At 42.0% G+C, this 16,122-nt stretch overlaps 1 protein-coding gene across 2 annotated transcripts; it reads right to left on the bottom strand.

The window, feature by feature from the left end:
* Positions 1-5,594: 5,594 nt before the first annotated feature.
* On the bottom strand, positions 5,595-9,138 carry LOC147431581 (rab GTPase-activating protein 22-like). Of its 2 annotated transcripts, none has more exons than XM_086494132.1 (5): positions 8,483-9,138; positions 7,534-7,666; positions 7,404-7,453; positions 7,038-7,091; positions 5,595-6,962 (listed from the first exon to the last, which is right to left on the bottom strand). In XM_086494132.1, exons 1-5 carry the CDS (start codon positions 8,515-8,517, stop codon positions 5,897-5,899), a joined length of 1,338 nt encoding a protein of 445 aa, XP_086350258.1. In that variant the 5' UTR covers positions 8,518-9,138; the 3' UTR covers positions 5,595-5,896. The 2 variants fall into 2 exon arrangements, with proteins under 2 accessions (XP_086350258.1, XP_086350259.1); XM_086494133.1 differs by having other exon boundaries at positions 7,534-7,709; positions 8,483-9,135.
* Between the last annotated feature and the right edge of the window lie 6,984 nt (positions 9,139-16,122).

Below are 16,122 nucleotides of genomic sequence, written 5' to 3'. Positions count from 1 at the left end.
TCCCCTTGTCGGCGATAGGCACTATCGTAGCCATTCGGCTTAGCTTCCATTTCCTTCAATGCGAGACAGGGCGTTGAGGCAATGGAGAAGAGTCAAATCGATTGTGCACATTACGCTCACCGCAAGTTCGAGAGTTTGAGTACCACACACTACTAGAGTGCTCAGCTTTTGGTCACATCCAAACTTGCTTCTCTCACATTTTCAGCCATGACTTAGACCTACACACTTTCCTCTCCCAGCCATAGTGTGGTCTCTCCACTGCGACTCTCATCACCACAATGTTGGAGCATCGAGAGTCACTCATCAGCCATACACATACTACATCACATGAAAACTTTGGTCCCATAGGTCATATTTGACCTCCGACGACGATAATAAAATCTATCTATCTCTCTCTCTCTCTCTCTCTCTCTCTCTCTCTCTCTCTCTCTCTCATATGTCTAAATGCAGAAAATAAAGACTCTAGAAACAATTTAAGAGACTTCCCCCTATGTTGCAAGGTTAGACTTGTGTGCATATGTGCTAGGTCTTATAACTAATTAGGAAGTAGAGAGGATTAGGAATTGAATTTGTGAAAGACGAGCAATTGTTTCACCAAAAAAGAAACATTGTCGTGCTCGGATATCTATGGTGGAGACACCAACATAATGGGTTAACATTAAAAAAATCTGAAGATGGTTGTGGTAATGATGGACATGTCATGAGCACATTGCTCTGTGTGCCACATAAACATGCTGCATTGACTTTTATAGCCAATCTTATACATAATAGTATCTAAGAGCTGAAGTGATGAAGTACCGGACAATTCTGTATTGGATAAGACCATGAGATTAGGTTTTCCAATTTTGGAACCCTCTTGTATAACTCATTGTAGATGCGGTTTCATATACTCTGACAAGGGCATCCATTGGCTCTGTGAAAACCTGGTTGTTCTAGCCTCCCCTAGGCTATCTGCATGCATTGTATCATCAAGACTACTCATCACACCTACACAGACTCCAATGACACCTGTTGTGTCTCACTAGAGCACTACCGCTCTACCTCTTTCTCTACACAGTCTACTAGCATGTCTTGCATGGCTAAATGCTCTATCTCGTGAGAATCGTGGAGCTCACCTGCAAAGGAGACACGTCTCGTCTCTCACTCAATGCATGCCAACAACAAAAAACCAAGGATATGTTGTTTTGAACCTCAGATACATGCATAGGATATACCAAGCCACTGCGGGCTCCCTTGGCAATCACTAGTGATCCGCAATACATCAGGAAAGATTGCTCTCTAAGCAGTGTGTGACGCGTACAATCATTAACTGTCTCATTGAGATCAAACTCTTTCTCGGTTGAGTAAGGTAACACACATGTCGTAGTGTATAGTATGCACCACTAAGCAATGACCAAAACAACATCTCTGCACCTACAATGTTAAACGGCAAACCATTGGACAACCAAAGCTCCTACTAAAGAAGGTGCTCAACCACGCATGATATGGTGTGACGTGATAAACCGCATTCTTATCTAACAACCTGCAAGAAGAAGTGTCACCTCTAGAAGACATGTAAGCAGGAGGAATGCTAAATGCAAACGTGACATCATCGTCATTGGCATATGAAGCCACCGCTCTAGCATATGTCAAAACCGTATCTGCATCATTTCATAGATCTCTGTTGTTGTTGTCTCATACATCTGAGATAGCGGTGCCTAATGTGCCATGTGTGATCACAATGCCAAAATCGCATATATCAGCAACTATAAGAATCACTGGCAACTCTGAATTGTCACACATATATGGATGTCAAGAGACTATGGTGAGAGATCTTAGGGGAAAAGTGGCAAAGTCTCCCCTGTAACCTCAGAAAAACCTCAAGAAAAATCTCAACCATAGACCATGCCAAACTGACAACAATGTGGGGGATCGCTTGACAACTACACAATCATGAAAACCATGATCCATTGCATCAAAACTGATGCGCGCATATGCATAGGAACAGAATATGCTAACTATAGGTACACAATTTGGAATAAACAGCTCAATTGAGCATAAAGCGTATAAGCATATATGCAAGTAGTGAGCAAACACGCTCAAAACACATCCAAGAAGCCATGACTTATGTCGACCCTTGTCTCTCATACCATTGAAAGGCCACATGTGTTTGGGTGGCAACAACCATTGTATGCGATCACAGTTATAGATATACATATATACACACACACACACACACACATATATATATACTCTCTCTCTCTCTCTCTTTCTCTGTGTGTGTGTGTGTGTGTGTGTGTGTGTGTGTGTGTGTGTGTGTGTGTGTGTGTGTGTGTGTGTGTGTGTGTGAGAGAGAGAGAGAGAGAGAGAGAGAGAGAGAGAGAGAGAGAACAAGGTGGAGAAGGAGACACTATGCTGAAGAAAATACAGCTACACAAATATATAGCTGTAGAGAAACAAGCAACAAGCAACAAACAGGTGCCTCAAAGCACAAAAATAGGGAGTAGAGGTTGGAATGTGAGTCATAGGGGGGAAGAAGCGGTCATTGAGAGAGAGAGAGAGAGAGAGAGAGAGAGCAATCATTACCAAAGATGTGGGTGGTTCCTTCCACTACCTTAGTTGATCTCAACATGATGCATAAGTGGAGAAGGAGAAGGGTTTGAACCTCCCAAACACACATATGGTACTTGATTTCAACAAAAAAAGATGGGAAGATATGGCTTCAGGAATAATAAGAGAGATCAGCCAGGGAGATGTTAAGTACATTACCTAGGTTGCATTAGTATCAAGGTTACCTAGAGAATCTCAGGGTACTCATGGATAGCCAAGTCAGCCAATATATTAGTTTATGCCAAATGAAACTGGTGGTGGAAATGTACCATCTTCTGTGAGATAATCCACGTGTTAGTAGGTGTTATTGCATTTTAAAATTTCCTTTAAACAAAGAGGAGATTGCAATTGAATATTGTCACTAACATTAACTCCTACGGCTCCACTAGTTGGGATGGTTGCACCTCCAAAAGTTGGGGGAGCTAAGTTCAACATGAAAGACATCCATAGCCATGTGGGGCAATTTGAGACCAAACAATTTTCAAGTGCATTGGATATGCTCTACAATGATGCCATAAAAAAGGAACGGTCTGTAGCAACCCTTCAAGGGAAAACCATGGCTTAGTTCATGCAATATATAGAATTCATGCATTTAACACCAATGATGAACCATAGATTTTTTAGGGTTGAGAAGGCACCTAAAGATATCTTGAAGAAGATCCAGAGGATAAAGCAACTTGCTAGTAGAGCATTATATCCTTCAAGGGAAAACCATGGCTTAGTTCATGCAATATATAGAATTCATGCATTTAACACCAATGATGAACCATAGATTTTTTAGGGTTGAGAAGGCACCTAAATATATCTTGAAGAAGATCCAGAGGATAAAGCAACTTGCTAGTAGAGCATTATACCCATCAATTGAAGAACTTGGTTGGTAGATTATTGGCCAATTAAAACCTTGGGTACAATTAGCGAATTAATTATGCAAGGACCTCAAGAAACTGATGAAAAGTGCATTAGCGAGTAAAGCAACACTTTCTAATCAAAATGATCTCACCGATGCTTGGTATATGAAATGATTAGAGCAAAAAAGAAAGACAAAGAAGACAAAGGCAGAGAGAAAAAAGGGGAGGGGAGGGGAGGGTGGGGGGGGGGGGATGATGTAGAGGATAATTTGTCCCCAAAAAAAACAAGGAGAACACTACAAAGTCCAAAAGTAAAGGCCAAAGAGGTAAACCAAAGCCAAACAATGCAAGGGATAACATTGATATCAACAAACTAATTTTGGAAAGGCGAAAGGGACAGAGTGATGGAAAGGGGATTGGGAGCATAGTAGGTAGCCATAAGTTAGGGAAGCATACCAAGGGTCAAGATAACATTATGGTTGTTTCTTTAGTGTTTGGGTTGCCTTAGAATGCACTAAGGCTGCAAAAGAGTTGTAGATAAGTAGCCACCAAAAACGCTTGAAACCCTCAAAAGTTTGGATTCGGATTTTGTTGATTCACTTAAGTTCATGTGATTATGTTGCAATAGGAATAGGATCATGTAAAAACCCTCTAGATTGGCTTTAGAATTTCTGTAAGAGAAGTCAAAATTCAAAAGATGCTCATGGCACAAGAGATCAAATTTGAGAAAATATGATTCAGACATCATCTTTGCATTCATATTGGGAACCGTGATGCAAAGAGATTGCAAACATAGTGGGAAAGTTCAATGACCATATGCATCACGAGAACTTTTTCTCAAATCACAATATGAGTTTGTGACTGCATTTGACCAGAGTGATCCACACGTAAATTTAGAGAGAAATTATTGCAAGCCCATCCCTAGTTTATACATTTATATTGCATTTAGACGAACCCATCTCCGTTACACTTACGTGGTCCAATAAGTTTTCCATGGTCAATCCTTAGGGTTCTAATCCTTAGGGTTCTTACTTACACTTGTGCCCTTTCACACTTTGCATAGTGACTAATATACCTAGGGTTTCAATTATGCATTGCCCAACATTAGGCCGATGGAGATACACACTATATCTATTACCTAGCAAACTTACTAACATCTCCATTACAATGCTAAATCTCCATTGTCAAACTCCACCTATGGTTCCTTAACAATGAAAGCATGGACGCACAAAAGTACTTGTATAAAATTTTGCTCTCCGTGAGTCCAAGTGCTCTCCTTGTCTTTCTCAATGTTAGAGATGACATATCAGATCATGCAGTACCAATCACCTTAGAGAGCAGTTTAATATTGGGGGCTCAACTTGCAACATGACCACTGCAACAACCTTATTGTAACACCATTGTCCTCATGCACAACTGCAATACTACACTCCAAGCTACCATAACATAGATGGTAAACATACATAGCATTGCATGATGCACCACATCCTACCGCAAGATGAGGTGCTCAAGGGCATAAGAACATCCACAAGGGTTATCTCCTCATTGGAAAGGAGGAAAGGACCTTCCTAATCAAGCATCTCCCTCTCTTTATTTCTCATTGGTTTTGCCATGTTCCTTATCCAAGAGATGGTGCTATTACAACGGTGATACTGACTGCAGTAGCAAAGCATTCAATGTCTCATAAGTACAGAACCAGGTGTATTCTTAAAGATCTAGCAACATCTCAATATGTAATCCACTGCAAATAAATTGAAGCAACAATCACACAAAAAGCCAATGCATATAAGATGGCATTCTTGAATGGTGGCAAAGAACAAGTCATGCTAATGAATCATTTTAAGAAGCCACAATTAGACAAAGAAATTCTCCGTGCTGGAAAGCCAAGAAGTGAAATAGAGTGGCAAGTCGCAAAACCTAAAACCACTTCACATACTAAAGCAATCAATATTCTACTTTTGTAGGGGCAGGTGTGTTCACGAGAGCGCATGTGTGAAACTCTTAGCCCCTAATAAGATCATGACTCTTAGCCCCACACTCAATTGCTTGTCACCAGCCTTACCAACATTAGATCGGATGCCTATGCTCTTCAGAGCAATTAACAGGATCGTCATCACACAAAAACCAGAAACTTAGAATTTACAGGGACAAATTTTATATAACTTATTGAAATCCTGTATTTTTTCAAAATTCATATTCATGTAAGCATGGTACAAATCTCCCTGGCCCCAGATGGTGGAGCTGCAAGCAAAAACCTTTCAGGCATTTGCGAGGGGTCAAAGAGGACAGAGGGACAACAGATCGAAGCACCTCCTAATTGGCCGATGAGCTATGCATGCGTAGCACAGCAGTACAGACATGAAAGAAAGACAAAATACAGTTAAACCCACGTGTGCATTAAAACACTTGCGTGGGAGAAGAACTGTGAAGATTAAGATTGTTGAGGTATGAACCTCAGATCAGACAGGTAACTTGTGGTGGAACGAAGCTACGAGATCACGTGCATCATCCAGCAGAGCCCACACATCCAAGTTCCCTGACATGCTATTGCATTCCTTGAGAACATCATCCATACACCTGCACTTCTCCATTATCAACCGCCTTTTCTGCCGCACTGCAGCTGTAATTACGTAAAGCAGTAAATCTTCTGTAGGCGGAGCTTTCCTCTTGCCTTTTCTGCAAGATATCTTCACTTTATCTAACCTGGCAGCAGTCTTGTCTGCCCAAAGAATTTCCCAGAAAAAGATTGTCTGCTCAAACGACAGCTCCCTCCTCATAAGAATCACTACCATGCGGTATATAAAAAAGCAATCCACTGCCTCAATTAACTCGAGATGCTTGTAAAGCTGAGGATCACACAGTTTCAAGATCTTTGAAACCATTTTGAGTTGCCGCTGGATACCAACTTCATCCAGCCGAAAATTATGACGAACGACATGCATAAAAGATGAAAAGCACCAAAAAGCTTGGTAATCTTCGTCTAGAAGGGCCACAAATGGTGAGAGGAGCTCACCCATACCCTGGCAATATCCAGTCTCTGGATCAAAAAGAGCATACACCTCCAGTATAGAAACTAACCTCGCAGCATGATGCTGCAAACAAGGTTCTAGATCTAAATCCTCCTTAAGGCCAACATCCAACGCGAGCTGAGTTGCAGCTCCCTTTGTTACACTGGCCTGAGAGGGTGAGTGTGCAACCCATTCGGCATTCATGCGAATGGCATCCAATCTCATGATCCGCTGCCACATCGTAAACTCTTTCTTAGCCTGCACACTCATTTCTTCCCATTTTGCAAGCTTGTCTTGCTCCATTGGGCTGTTCAAACTTTTGTCTGCACATTCTCTATGCTCTAGCAACAATGAACCATCTGTAGGGATCAGTGCAGGCAGAGACACATCAAAAACGTGCTGACTGTCTGGATTGACATTCTCAAAAGCATCTTTTTTCTCAAACAATCCCCTCGATTCCAATGTAACCTTCTCCCTTACTATTTTGCAGCATCGCACAAGGTCATCATACTCTTCCCTGTGAGGAAAGCCCAGTCCAACTTTAGAACCACACATTTGAATCAAAAACGGTCCACTAAGGCAACCATCATACCTCCTGACAAGCTTTTCAGCCTCCCTTTGCACAAGTGTGCTTTCAAAATCAAAGCTACAACAAGACAAATGAAGACCAATAAGATAAAATGATCAAGCTTACAATCCAACTGTTATTGAAGCACACCTAGAATTGAATCATAACACTACACACAGCCCAACTACCCAAAATGTAAAAGATCTTTCAACAGCAGTTTGTTATACTTCTGAGCTTGAGAGGAGCTGCTGGCCAACAGATTAAGCAAAAGCAAACAAAAAGTCATCCTGACCACAACTCTATCCAGCCATCTATTAATCTCACCAACCTGGCACAAAAAACGACCTAGCCAAAAAAACCGGAATATTTGCCTCAGAGTTGGACACTTACAAATTTAATAGGAAAGGCCATACTTCAGCTCGAATGGTAGCATCGACTCCCTGTAAAGGAGTAAAATGTCAACAAACAGAAAAGCAGATAGGCACTATGAGTGCAAGATACTACAGTAAACAGTGCTTACCCCACGCCGAACCTTCTGCAAAACCTTTTCCCCATCAATCAATCGTCCTGTTTCTGGGTCAAAGGCATCCCTCCATTGTTTTCGGGATAGGGGAAGACCCTTCTTTGCTGGGCGTTTAGGAGGCATTCTGGTTCTGTTGTTCACATACGGTGGCAAAATGACGACTTGCACGAACACTGAACATACACAGCATCTCAATTACATTGAAAAGAAGGCAACCACAATCTTGGGTTGACACACAAGTACAACTTAAAAGAGTCTGTAAGTGCCATCAGCATAAACATGTCCATAGACTACATCTTGGAAGTTCTTCAGAATGGAAGGGAGAAAAGTAGGAAGGGAACAAGACGCAGGCAAACACTAAGAGATAAAAAACACTCTCAAAACACATTAATCTGGAAAAAAGCCACTTTCTTGCCCCTAGTTTAAATGCTCTCAAACAACTCCATCCTATCCCAACATAAATAAAAAGGCCTCCAAATTATCTAGACAATCCAAACGAGTAAATACAGAGATGGTTCCTTGCTCCTTTGAGCTATACAGTCCCATACTAGTTGTTAAGATTATCAATGTGGATTACTTTACAATAACTCAAATCACCAGGCCCAAACTGGAAAGAAACCAAAAGCCAAGAGCAGAGCGTTGGAACGCCTTATGAAGCATTTACTGGTATTTGACACGAGCAAGGGTGCAAAACCACTAAACGTCATTTGCAGGAATCTGCTCCATTGTAAGCATTTGTAAATTGGAGTGGAAGAGTAACAGAGAGAGGGAGGAGGTGACGAATCTCCTCATGCATTGTGACCTACTTTGTGCACAGATAAACAGTGCTGTAAATTGCACAGATTGGAACGCACAAAACAAAAGAAGGCGTCTGAGTGTCTAGAATCCGAGGAAAAAAACAACTTGACTCATCAGGAACCGGATCAAGGAAATAGCTGCTGCCTACCTGCTGATGTAGAGAAGGGTGGCGCCAATGGCCATACCAACAGGAACACCCACAAACACTGTCACAGCAACTCCATCGACTTGCACTGACAGCTTTGATGTCGTGCCTTCACCTTGATAGCTTCTTGGTCAACACAAAAGGCCTACCATTTATCAATCGCAAAGAGCACTATTCCGTCCACGGTCAGACAGCTTCAATGGAGATCCGGATGCCACTGTCAAAGAGCAGAGTTCGGACAAGAGGACCGGCAAAGGCATGCATTGCATGTGAGGCAGGTCATCTTACGACAGTGGAAGCGGAGACGTTTCCTTAGATATCAAGAAGGTAACAACGCTCGATTGGAAGCCTTCAAAGTAGATCAGATCGCTTGGAGACGCAACAGAACCCTAGAGAGCCGGTAAAGAGGATGCAGTTGATCTTGTCAACGGCGGTCGAAACAGCCTTACAGATGCCGAAGGAGCGGGAAAGCCGAGCTGCACAGAAGAGAGAGAGAGAGAGAGAGAGAGAGAGAGAGAAGCAGATATAGTGTAAAAAACGTGGACAGCGGGAGTGCGGGAGGTACTTGTCAGGTTTTGGCAGAAGAGCAGGATTTGAGCAGACGACGACCAGGACAATCGAGACTGTGCGGAGGGTGGCTAAGTCCCTTCACACAGGAGAGCCCTTGGGGTAAGTCCTTTAGGCAACGTCTTGAGCTCAAATCCGCATAGAAACCCCCCGCCCCCCCCGCTCTCTCTCTCTCTCACAAGTTCTTGAAATTGTTTTACATCATATTAAATTTGGCTCATCTCATAGATACGCAGCTTGAAGACCCCAGCTTCTACTCCGATTGATTACATCAGATTGCTTGCAAGTTTGGCTAGTTCCATTTGGCATCTCTAAGCTTACCAGTTGTAAGACTGTACCTCTTCCAAGGTGTAGCTACTTTGCACAGCATGACTTGATCGAAGGTGACAAACTTTCTAGCATTCCAAGTGACTTACAACAACTATACTCTGATGAAAATAAGAAAAAAATAAATAGCATCAAAAGGACCATGGAAGGTCCTAAATGTAAAGAGCATACATAGATCTAGAAACTGGCACTTTGTTGTGAATGTGCTTTAGAATACATTTCCACCATGCCACCATTCCTTTACATCCTTACAAGACCAAAACATCATCTACTCCACATGCCATTGGATATCTTCTTCCTACCCGACAGCTCAATAGTAGGCAAGGCCCTTGTATACAAATTCAATAGAAATATCATATGTTTAAAAGTGCAAGCTAAGGACCAAATGTGAGATAAGCTTTTAATCCACCACTCTTTAGACCCCTTAATCTACCACACCCTAGTAAATTTGGCACAAAGATCAACATCTTCCAAGAGTATGCCATGAAACTTTGCAATAAAAGAGGTCCACGGAGTTGGAAAGTTGGCAATCACTAAGCCTGCCAAGAAGATTATCATGTGGAGAGACATGCAATCGAAAGCATGTGTAAGTTGAAATTGTATCTTTGCTGCAAAAAAGGGTACAAACTTACCCTGAGAGTCTAGCAATTTATGGATGCAATGGAAATCCTTCTTAAACAACTTGTAGTTGTTTTCTTGATAATATAATTAGGAAAAATATAACGACAAACTCCAAAAAACACTTTCTTACAAGTTGGCCTCCACAAAACTATGCCCAATATTCCATGCATCAACAAGATAAAGGGGGTGCTCCACAAATTGCCAAGGAGTAACCTCTTCTTGAGGAATGAGAGTATTAGATGGTGTAGAATCCAAGCAATTAGTAGCCATTTGAAGTCACCACCTAGCAGCTCATTGCCTAAGGGGAGGAAAATTAACCAATTCCAAATAACTTTCTTATCTCTAAGAGAATTGGTAGCATACATATTAACAACATACAAAGGTCCGCATTTAGATGTTACGAGGAAAAGAGAGAATGTGCCAGAATTATAGTCAACTAATCCATTGGGGGACAAAGTATCCTTGATAGTAGAGAGGACCCCTGAGTAATTATTTATATAGCCACCCAAGAAAATGGCCTTCACTTTATCACTAAAATTGAGACATTTTGAAGTAATCTGTGAAAGTTGAACTCGTTCAAGTGAGAACTAACATTAGTGCCCTCTTTCATATTCATGCGCATAAGCTTCTTCATCAAGAAAACCTTGTTCGAGGCATTGTTGCCATCCCATGCTTGACATAGAGCATCCCATAAATCTTTGGCATTGGTCTTATCCATTATGGTAAAGTAAATGGATTCCTAGCCCTCTCATCGATTTTATGCTCCTGAATAAGATATAAATCCAACTATTGACCAAGCACCTACATATTCACCAGTTGTAATGCGAATGGCCTATGAACATTGAGAATAGAGGATTAAGAGAACTATAGTGAGCATTTTTATGAGACTACTTTGAGAACATAGGGGGTGAACTTAATTAGCGGTTGTTACCATATACATGTTGTGAACACACTTAGGACCGCCGGGGCATTTTTTTCCTCTTTAGGAGGTTTTTCCCCCGTGCATTATATATACTCCCATCACTCTAGGGCTATCTATCTTTCCATTGCACATCAAGTAATACACTCTTTGTTGTGTGCCTTGAGCTTTCTTCGTCTTCTCCAAGGCTGTGTGTTTTCCTGCAATCCTAATTCCAACAATTGGTATCAGAACACGTTGCATACTCCCAGGCTTAGTCGCCCAGCTGCTCCATCTTACACCAGTGAGCTTTGGCGAGCGTTCGCAGGTCGACAAAATTTTTGGGAGAACTCATAGAGCTCAATCTGTTTAGATTTCATATTCCGACTCATTTCGACCTCCGTTTCCACTACAGCCAGGTCTGCACAGGCAATTTTGTCATTTTGTGCAAAATTTTTGTCAGCGCCAATTACTGCATGATAGGTCCCATACAATCTACTACGGGTTGTGCTATATAGCCTCTGCTGGTCTCACTCAGTTTCTCCTCATTTCGGGCAGTTTTCACATCAGGTGTAGGCATTTTCCATGGCTGACAACAACACAGATGTGTTCAAGATGTTTGTTGTTGAGGACAGATTGGATGGGGACCGTATTACCCTATGTGGGCTTACATGATGCAACATGTTCTTGTGTCAACGGGCGTCTGGAATATTCTGCAGGGCATTGATTTATGTCCTTATTCTAAGGATGTAGGCAATTTTGAGGATGTGGTAGGTCTTGCTACAAGGATTGTTGTTGTTAGAGTTGTTTTGCCTACAACAGAATAAGCTCGTTGGGATGTAAAGGATGCACAAGCTCATGCGTTGATTGCATTGTTTGTAAAGCGCACCATTACTCCTCACATTCGTTCGGCGAAATTTGCGAAACAGGCTTGGGATATTCTGGCTGGTCTTTATGCAAGCCGCAATGAGGCAAAAATTGCATTGTTGCATAAAGAGCTGGAGTCAAAGATTATGCATGAGGAAGATGATATGGACACTTTCCTTGCTGGCGTCAAGGATATCAATGAGCAACTTATTTCTGCAGGTGAAGTCATTTCAGACAGTTACCTTGTGCAGACTGTTCTTGATGCCTTACCAGACTTTTGCTAGTACTTGGAGACTTATGACCCAAGAAAATCTTGAAGTTGTCAAGTTTGATGCATTGTGCACGTTGCTATTGCAAGAGTCACTTTCTAGAAAAAACAAGACTAGACAGCGTGCAATTGAACAACCTTTTATTGCTTCTCAAAGAAAGGGTGGTAACAGAAATGCAACCACTTCTTATGGTTCTTCTGTGAGTGGAAAATCACATGTTCCTAATGCTTCTGTTGGCAGCAATTTGTCTGGAAATTCTGGTGATAAGGGCAAAAAGAAGATGCGTTTCCATTATTGTAAAGCTAATGATCACTTGATCAAGCAGTGTCCTAAGTTGAAGGCCAAAGAGGCTAAGAAGAAAGAGGGTGGTTCCGCTGTAAATGCTGGTTACACTACAAATGCAGCCATTGTTGATTCTTCTGTGAAAGGAGGCTATGATGTTGATGTTGATGCAGAATGGGCTTTTAGTGCAGAGTGCACTTACAATCTTGTTGTCCATGATGCATGCATGTCAGTTGCTGCAAATTCACATGTGTGGTATTTTGACAGTGGTGTTACAAAGCACATTACCTCACATCGTGAATTGTTCACCTCTCTTGAGTCTGTCCCTCAGGGGAATTTAGTCACTTGTGCCAACAATGCCTCTTATCCAGTTCAGGGAGTTAGAAAGATTGTGCTTATTGCTGCAAATGGTAGTTCTTTCACGCTTCTTGATGCACTTTATGTACCTGGGATCAAGAAGAATCTTCTGTCTGTATCTGCACTTGCTAGACTTGGACTTGTAGTCAAATTTGTGGATGACACATGTACAGTTCATGTTCTCAGTTTTGGTGAATAAATTGTTGCATCTGGCCTTTTGTGTCGTGGGCTGTATAAGCTCACTTTGTATGACAAGTGTGGACAAAATTTTGCAAATGCTTGTAGATTCAAGGGCTGTTTCAGATGCAAAATTGTGGCATGCACGTTTTGGGCATCTGAATTTTGCCAGTTTGTTGCGTTTGCAAAAATCTGATATGGTTGCTTCTCTTGCGGCCTCTTGAAGCACCTGTCAAACATGTTTGTGAAGGCTATATTTTGGGTAAAATGCAGCGTTCTAAGTTAAGGATGGGGTCAGTTCGTGCTACATGCAAATCGCAACTGGTGCATAGTGATGTTTGTGGGCCTATGCAAACTCCGTCCTTGGGAAACTACTTGTACTTCGTGACTTTCATTAATGACTACTCCAGGCATGCATGGGTATATCCGTTGAAAGCTAATTCCGAAGTGTTCATGTGCTTCAAGCAATTTCTTGCTATGATTGAAAATGTCTCGAAATGTACTATGGACACCCTCTGTTCCGATCAAGGAGGGGAGTATATGTCTCATGAATTTAATGCATTTTTGGCTAGTTGTGGGATAAAACACCAGTGCCGTATAAGCCTCAGCAAAATGGTGTTGCTGAGAGGAAAAACATGTCTCTTACTGAAATGGCAAGATGTATGGTCAAGAGTCAAACTTTACCACATTCGTTTAGGCTCAAGGCTTTCATGTGTGCCACTTATGTACTCAACAGGTGTCCTACAAAAGTGTTGCAGTCTATGACTCCATATAAAGCATGGCATGATAGAAAGCCATCTATTGAGCACATGAGTGTTTTTGGTTGTTTGGCTTATGGTTTAGTGCCACAAGTGCAGCGGAAAAAATTGGATGATAAGGCTGTCAAATGTATTTTTGTATGTTATAGTGTAGAAAGCAAAGGTTACAGGTTGTACCATCCGCAAAGAAAACGTATTTTGGTCTCACGTGATGTTGTGTTTGTGAAAGATTCTGTTCAGCCTTTCTTGTCATGTACTAGAGACAGTAATCTAAGCTCACAAGACATTTATGACACTTTGGAAGTACGAATGTAAATTCTAATGAGGCAAATGTACAGCCTATGGGGGTTTCTGAAAATGTTACATATCAGCCTATTACTGATGCAGATGTACATGATGTACTTGATGAGGAAAGGGCTGAAAATGAGCAGGCTAGAGGTATGCCAAAATGGCCGGTGCACACTTTGCGTGATAGTAAATTGGATGCACCTTTGTCTAGTCGTACTCGTTCAGGTTCTCACCATGCCTCTTATGCATCAGATTGTTATGCTTTGACTGTGTCTAGCTTACATGATGTTGAGGAACCTCTATCTTTTGATGAAGCACAAAATTTAGAAAATTGGATAGCTACGATGCAATTAGAATATGATGCACTTATAGAAAATGACACATGGACTTTATGTGATTTGCCTCTTGGAAAAAAGGCCATTGGTACAAAGTGGGTTTACAAGTTGAAACGCAAGCCAGATGGTGAAGTTGATCGCCATAAGGCTCGACTTGTTGCAAAAGGCTATGCGCAGTAAAAAGGCATAGATTATGAAGAAACTTTTGCTCCCACTTGCCATATGACTACTGTTCATTCTCTATGTGCATTCTCAGCTCATTTTGGTTGGGATGTACATCAATCCGATATTGTTACTGCTTTCTTGAATGGTGAAATTTTTTAGGAAGTCTATGTAACGCAGCCTCGCGGTTTTTTCAAGAAAGGACAAGAGGACAAAGTGTGCAGATGTAGGAAGGTTTCATATGGGTTGAATCAATCTCCTCGTGCTTGGTATGAGAAAGCTGACACTCATTTGTTCAAACGAGGCTTTCATAACAATCCAAAAGATAGCACATTGTATGTCAAGCGTGAGGGCAATGTACTTCTCATTGTTGTTCTTTATGTGGATGATGCGTTGATCACTGGTCCCAATGAGGCACACATTGCTGAATTTAAGGCTAATTTGAATGCTACTTTCAAGATGAAAGATTTGGGGCTGTTGTATCATTACTTGGGCATACAGTTTAAGCAATGTGATGGTGGTATTGCCTTGTGTCCGATAAGTTACATAGAGACATTGTTATGTAAGTTTGGACTTGAGGATTGCAAACCTATTGCCACTCCCATGGAAACAAGTTTGAAGTTGAGTCTACATGATGCTGGTGATCCCGCTGATGTCACTCTTTATCAAACTATTGTTGGCTAACTCATTTATGTATGCAACATGAGGTTGGATATTCAGTTTGCAGTCTCACAGGTCAGCAAATTTATGCATAGCCCAGGGTCTAAGCATTGGCAGGCTGTGAAGGGGATCGGGGAGCACCACAGACGGAGAGAGAGAGAGAAGGAGACACACGACACACAGATATGGGTGGGGAGACTCAAAGAGTGAGAAGCCCCCTATACACTTATGCTATGTATAAGGTATACAAGTCAGTGGGCGCCCAGACTCTGGGCGGTCGGGCAAGGCATAGACGCCTATACCCCAACAACCTCCCACTTAAAGGCGACTGTGCCTTTAAGCAAGGGAACCTAGTCTAAAGACTACAAAAGGTGAGAGAAAACCGCTCTCAACCGATGCCCACTGGCTGGCTGTGATCATGTGCATTATTGAAGGGGATCGGGGAGCACCACAGACGGAGAGTGAGAGAGAGAGAAGGAGATACACAGACGATGTGGGTGGGGAGACTGTGAAGTGGCAGCTCCCCCTATACAGTATACTCACTATAAGTATAGGGTAACAGTGGGCGGGCGTCCATAATTTGGGCGACTGGTCAATGCACATAGGCCTTAACCCCAACAACCTCCCACTTAAAGGCCAATGTGCCTTTAAGCAAGATCTACTAGTGTACAACTAATAAAAGGTGAGATATTCTCTCAACCTATGCCCACTGACTCTCCATGAGCTAGTGCATCCTGCTCTACTTAGAGACAAACATCCCGCTGCGGAAGCCACACAGAGCTAGTTCCAAGCTCTGCAAATAGTCTATAAGAGCTCATGCACTCCTACAAGTATCGGTCTAATACCTGCAAACCTCCCCTATGCTCTATGCCGAGATCTGTCACCAAACAACTAATCAACCCTGCTGCTGTACCTGCTATAATTCAAAGCATAATTTTAGCAAATAGACATCACGATCGTGTCCGGAGCATGCCAAAACCCTGACCTAGACTCCTGGATCATGTAGATCTGACTCTGTATGACGGAGCTACGCAAAAAACTGCGTTTTAGAGCCCGAAAATGGCAAAAACGAGTT

The sequence above is a fragment of the Adiantum capillus-veneris genome, chromosome 21 (assembly GCF_014529385.1).
Source record: "Adiantum capillus-veneris isolate H3 chromosome 21, ASM1452938v2, whole genome shotgun sequence".
In the NCBI taxonomy this organism is placed as follows: Eukaryota; Viridiplantae; Streptophyta; class Polypodiopsida; order Polypodiales; family Pteridaceae; genus Adiantum; species Adiantum capillus-veneris.
This window is presented reverse-complemented; position numbering and strand designations above follow the sequence as displayed.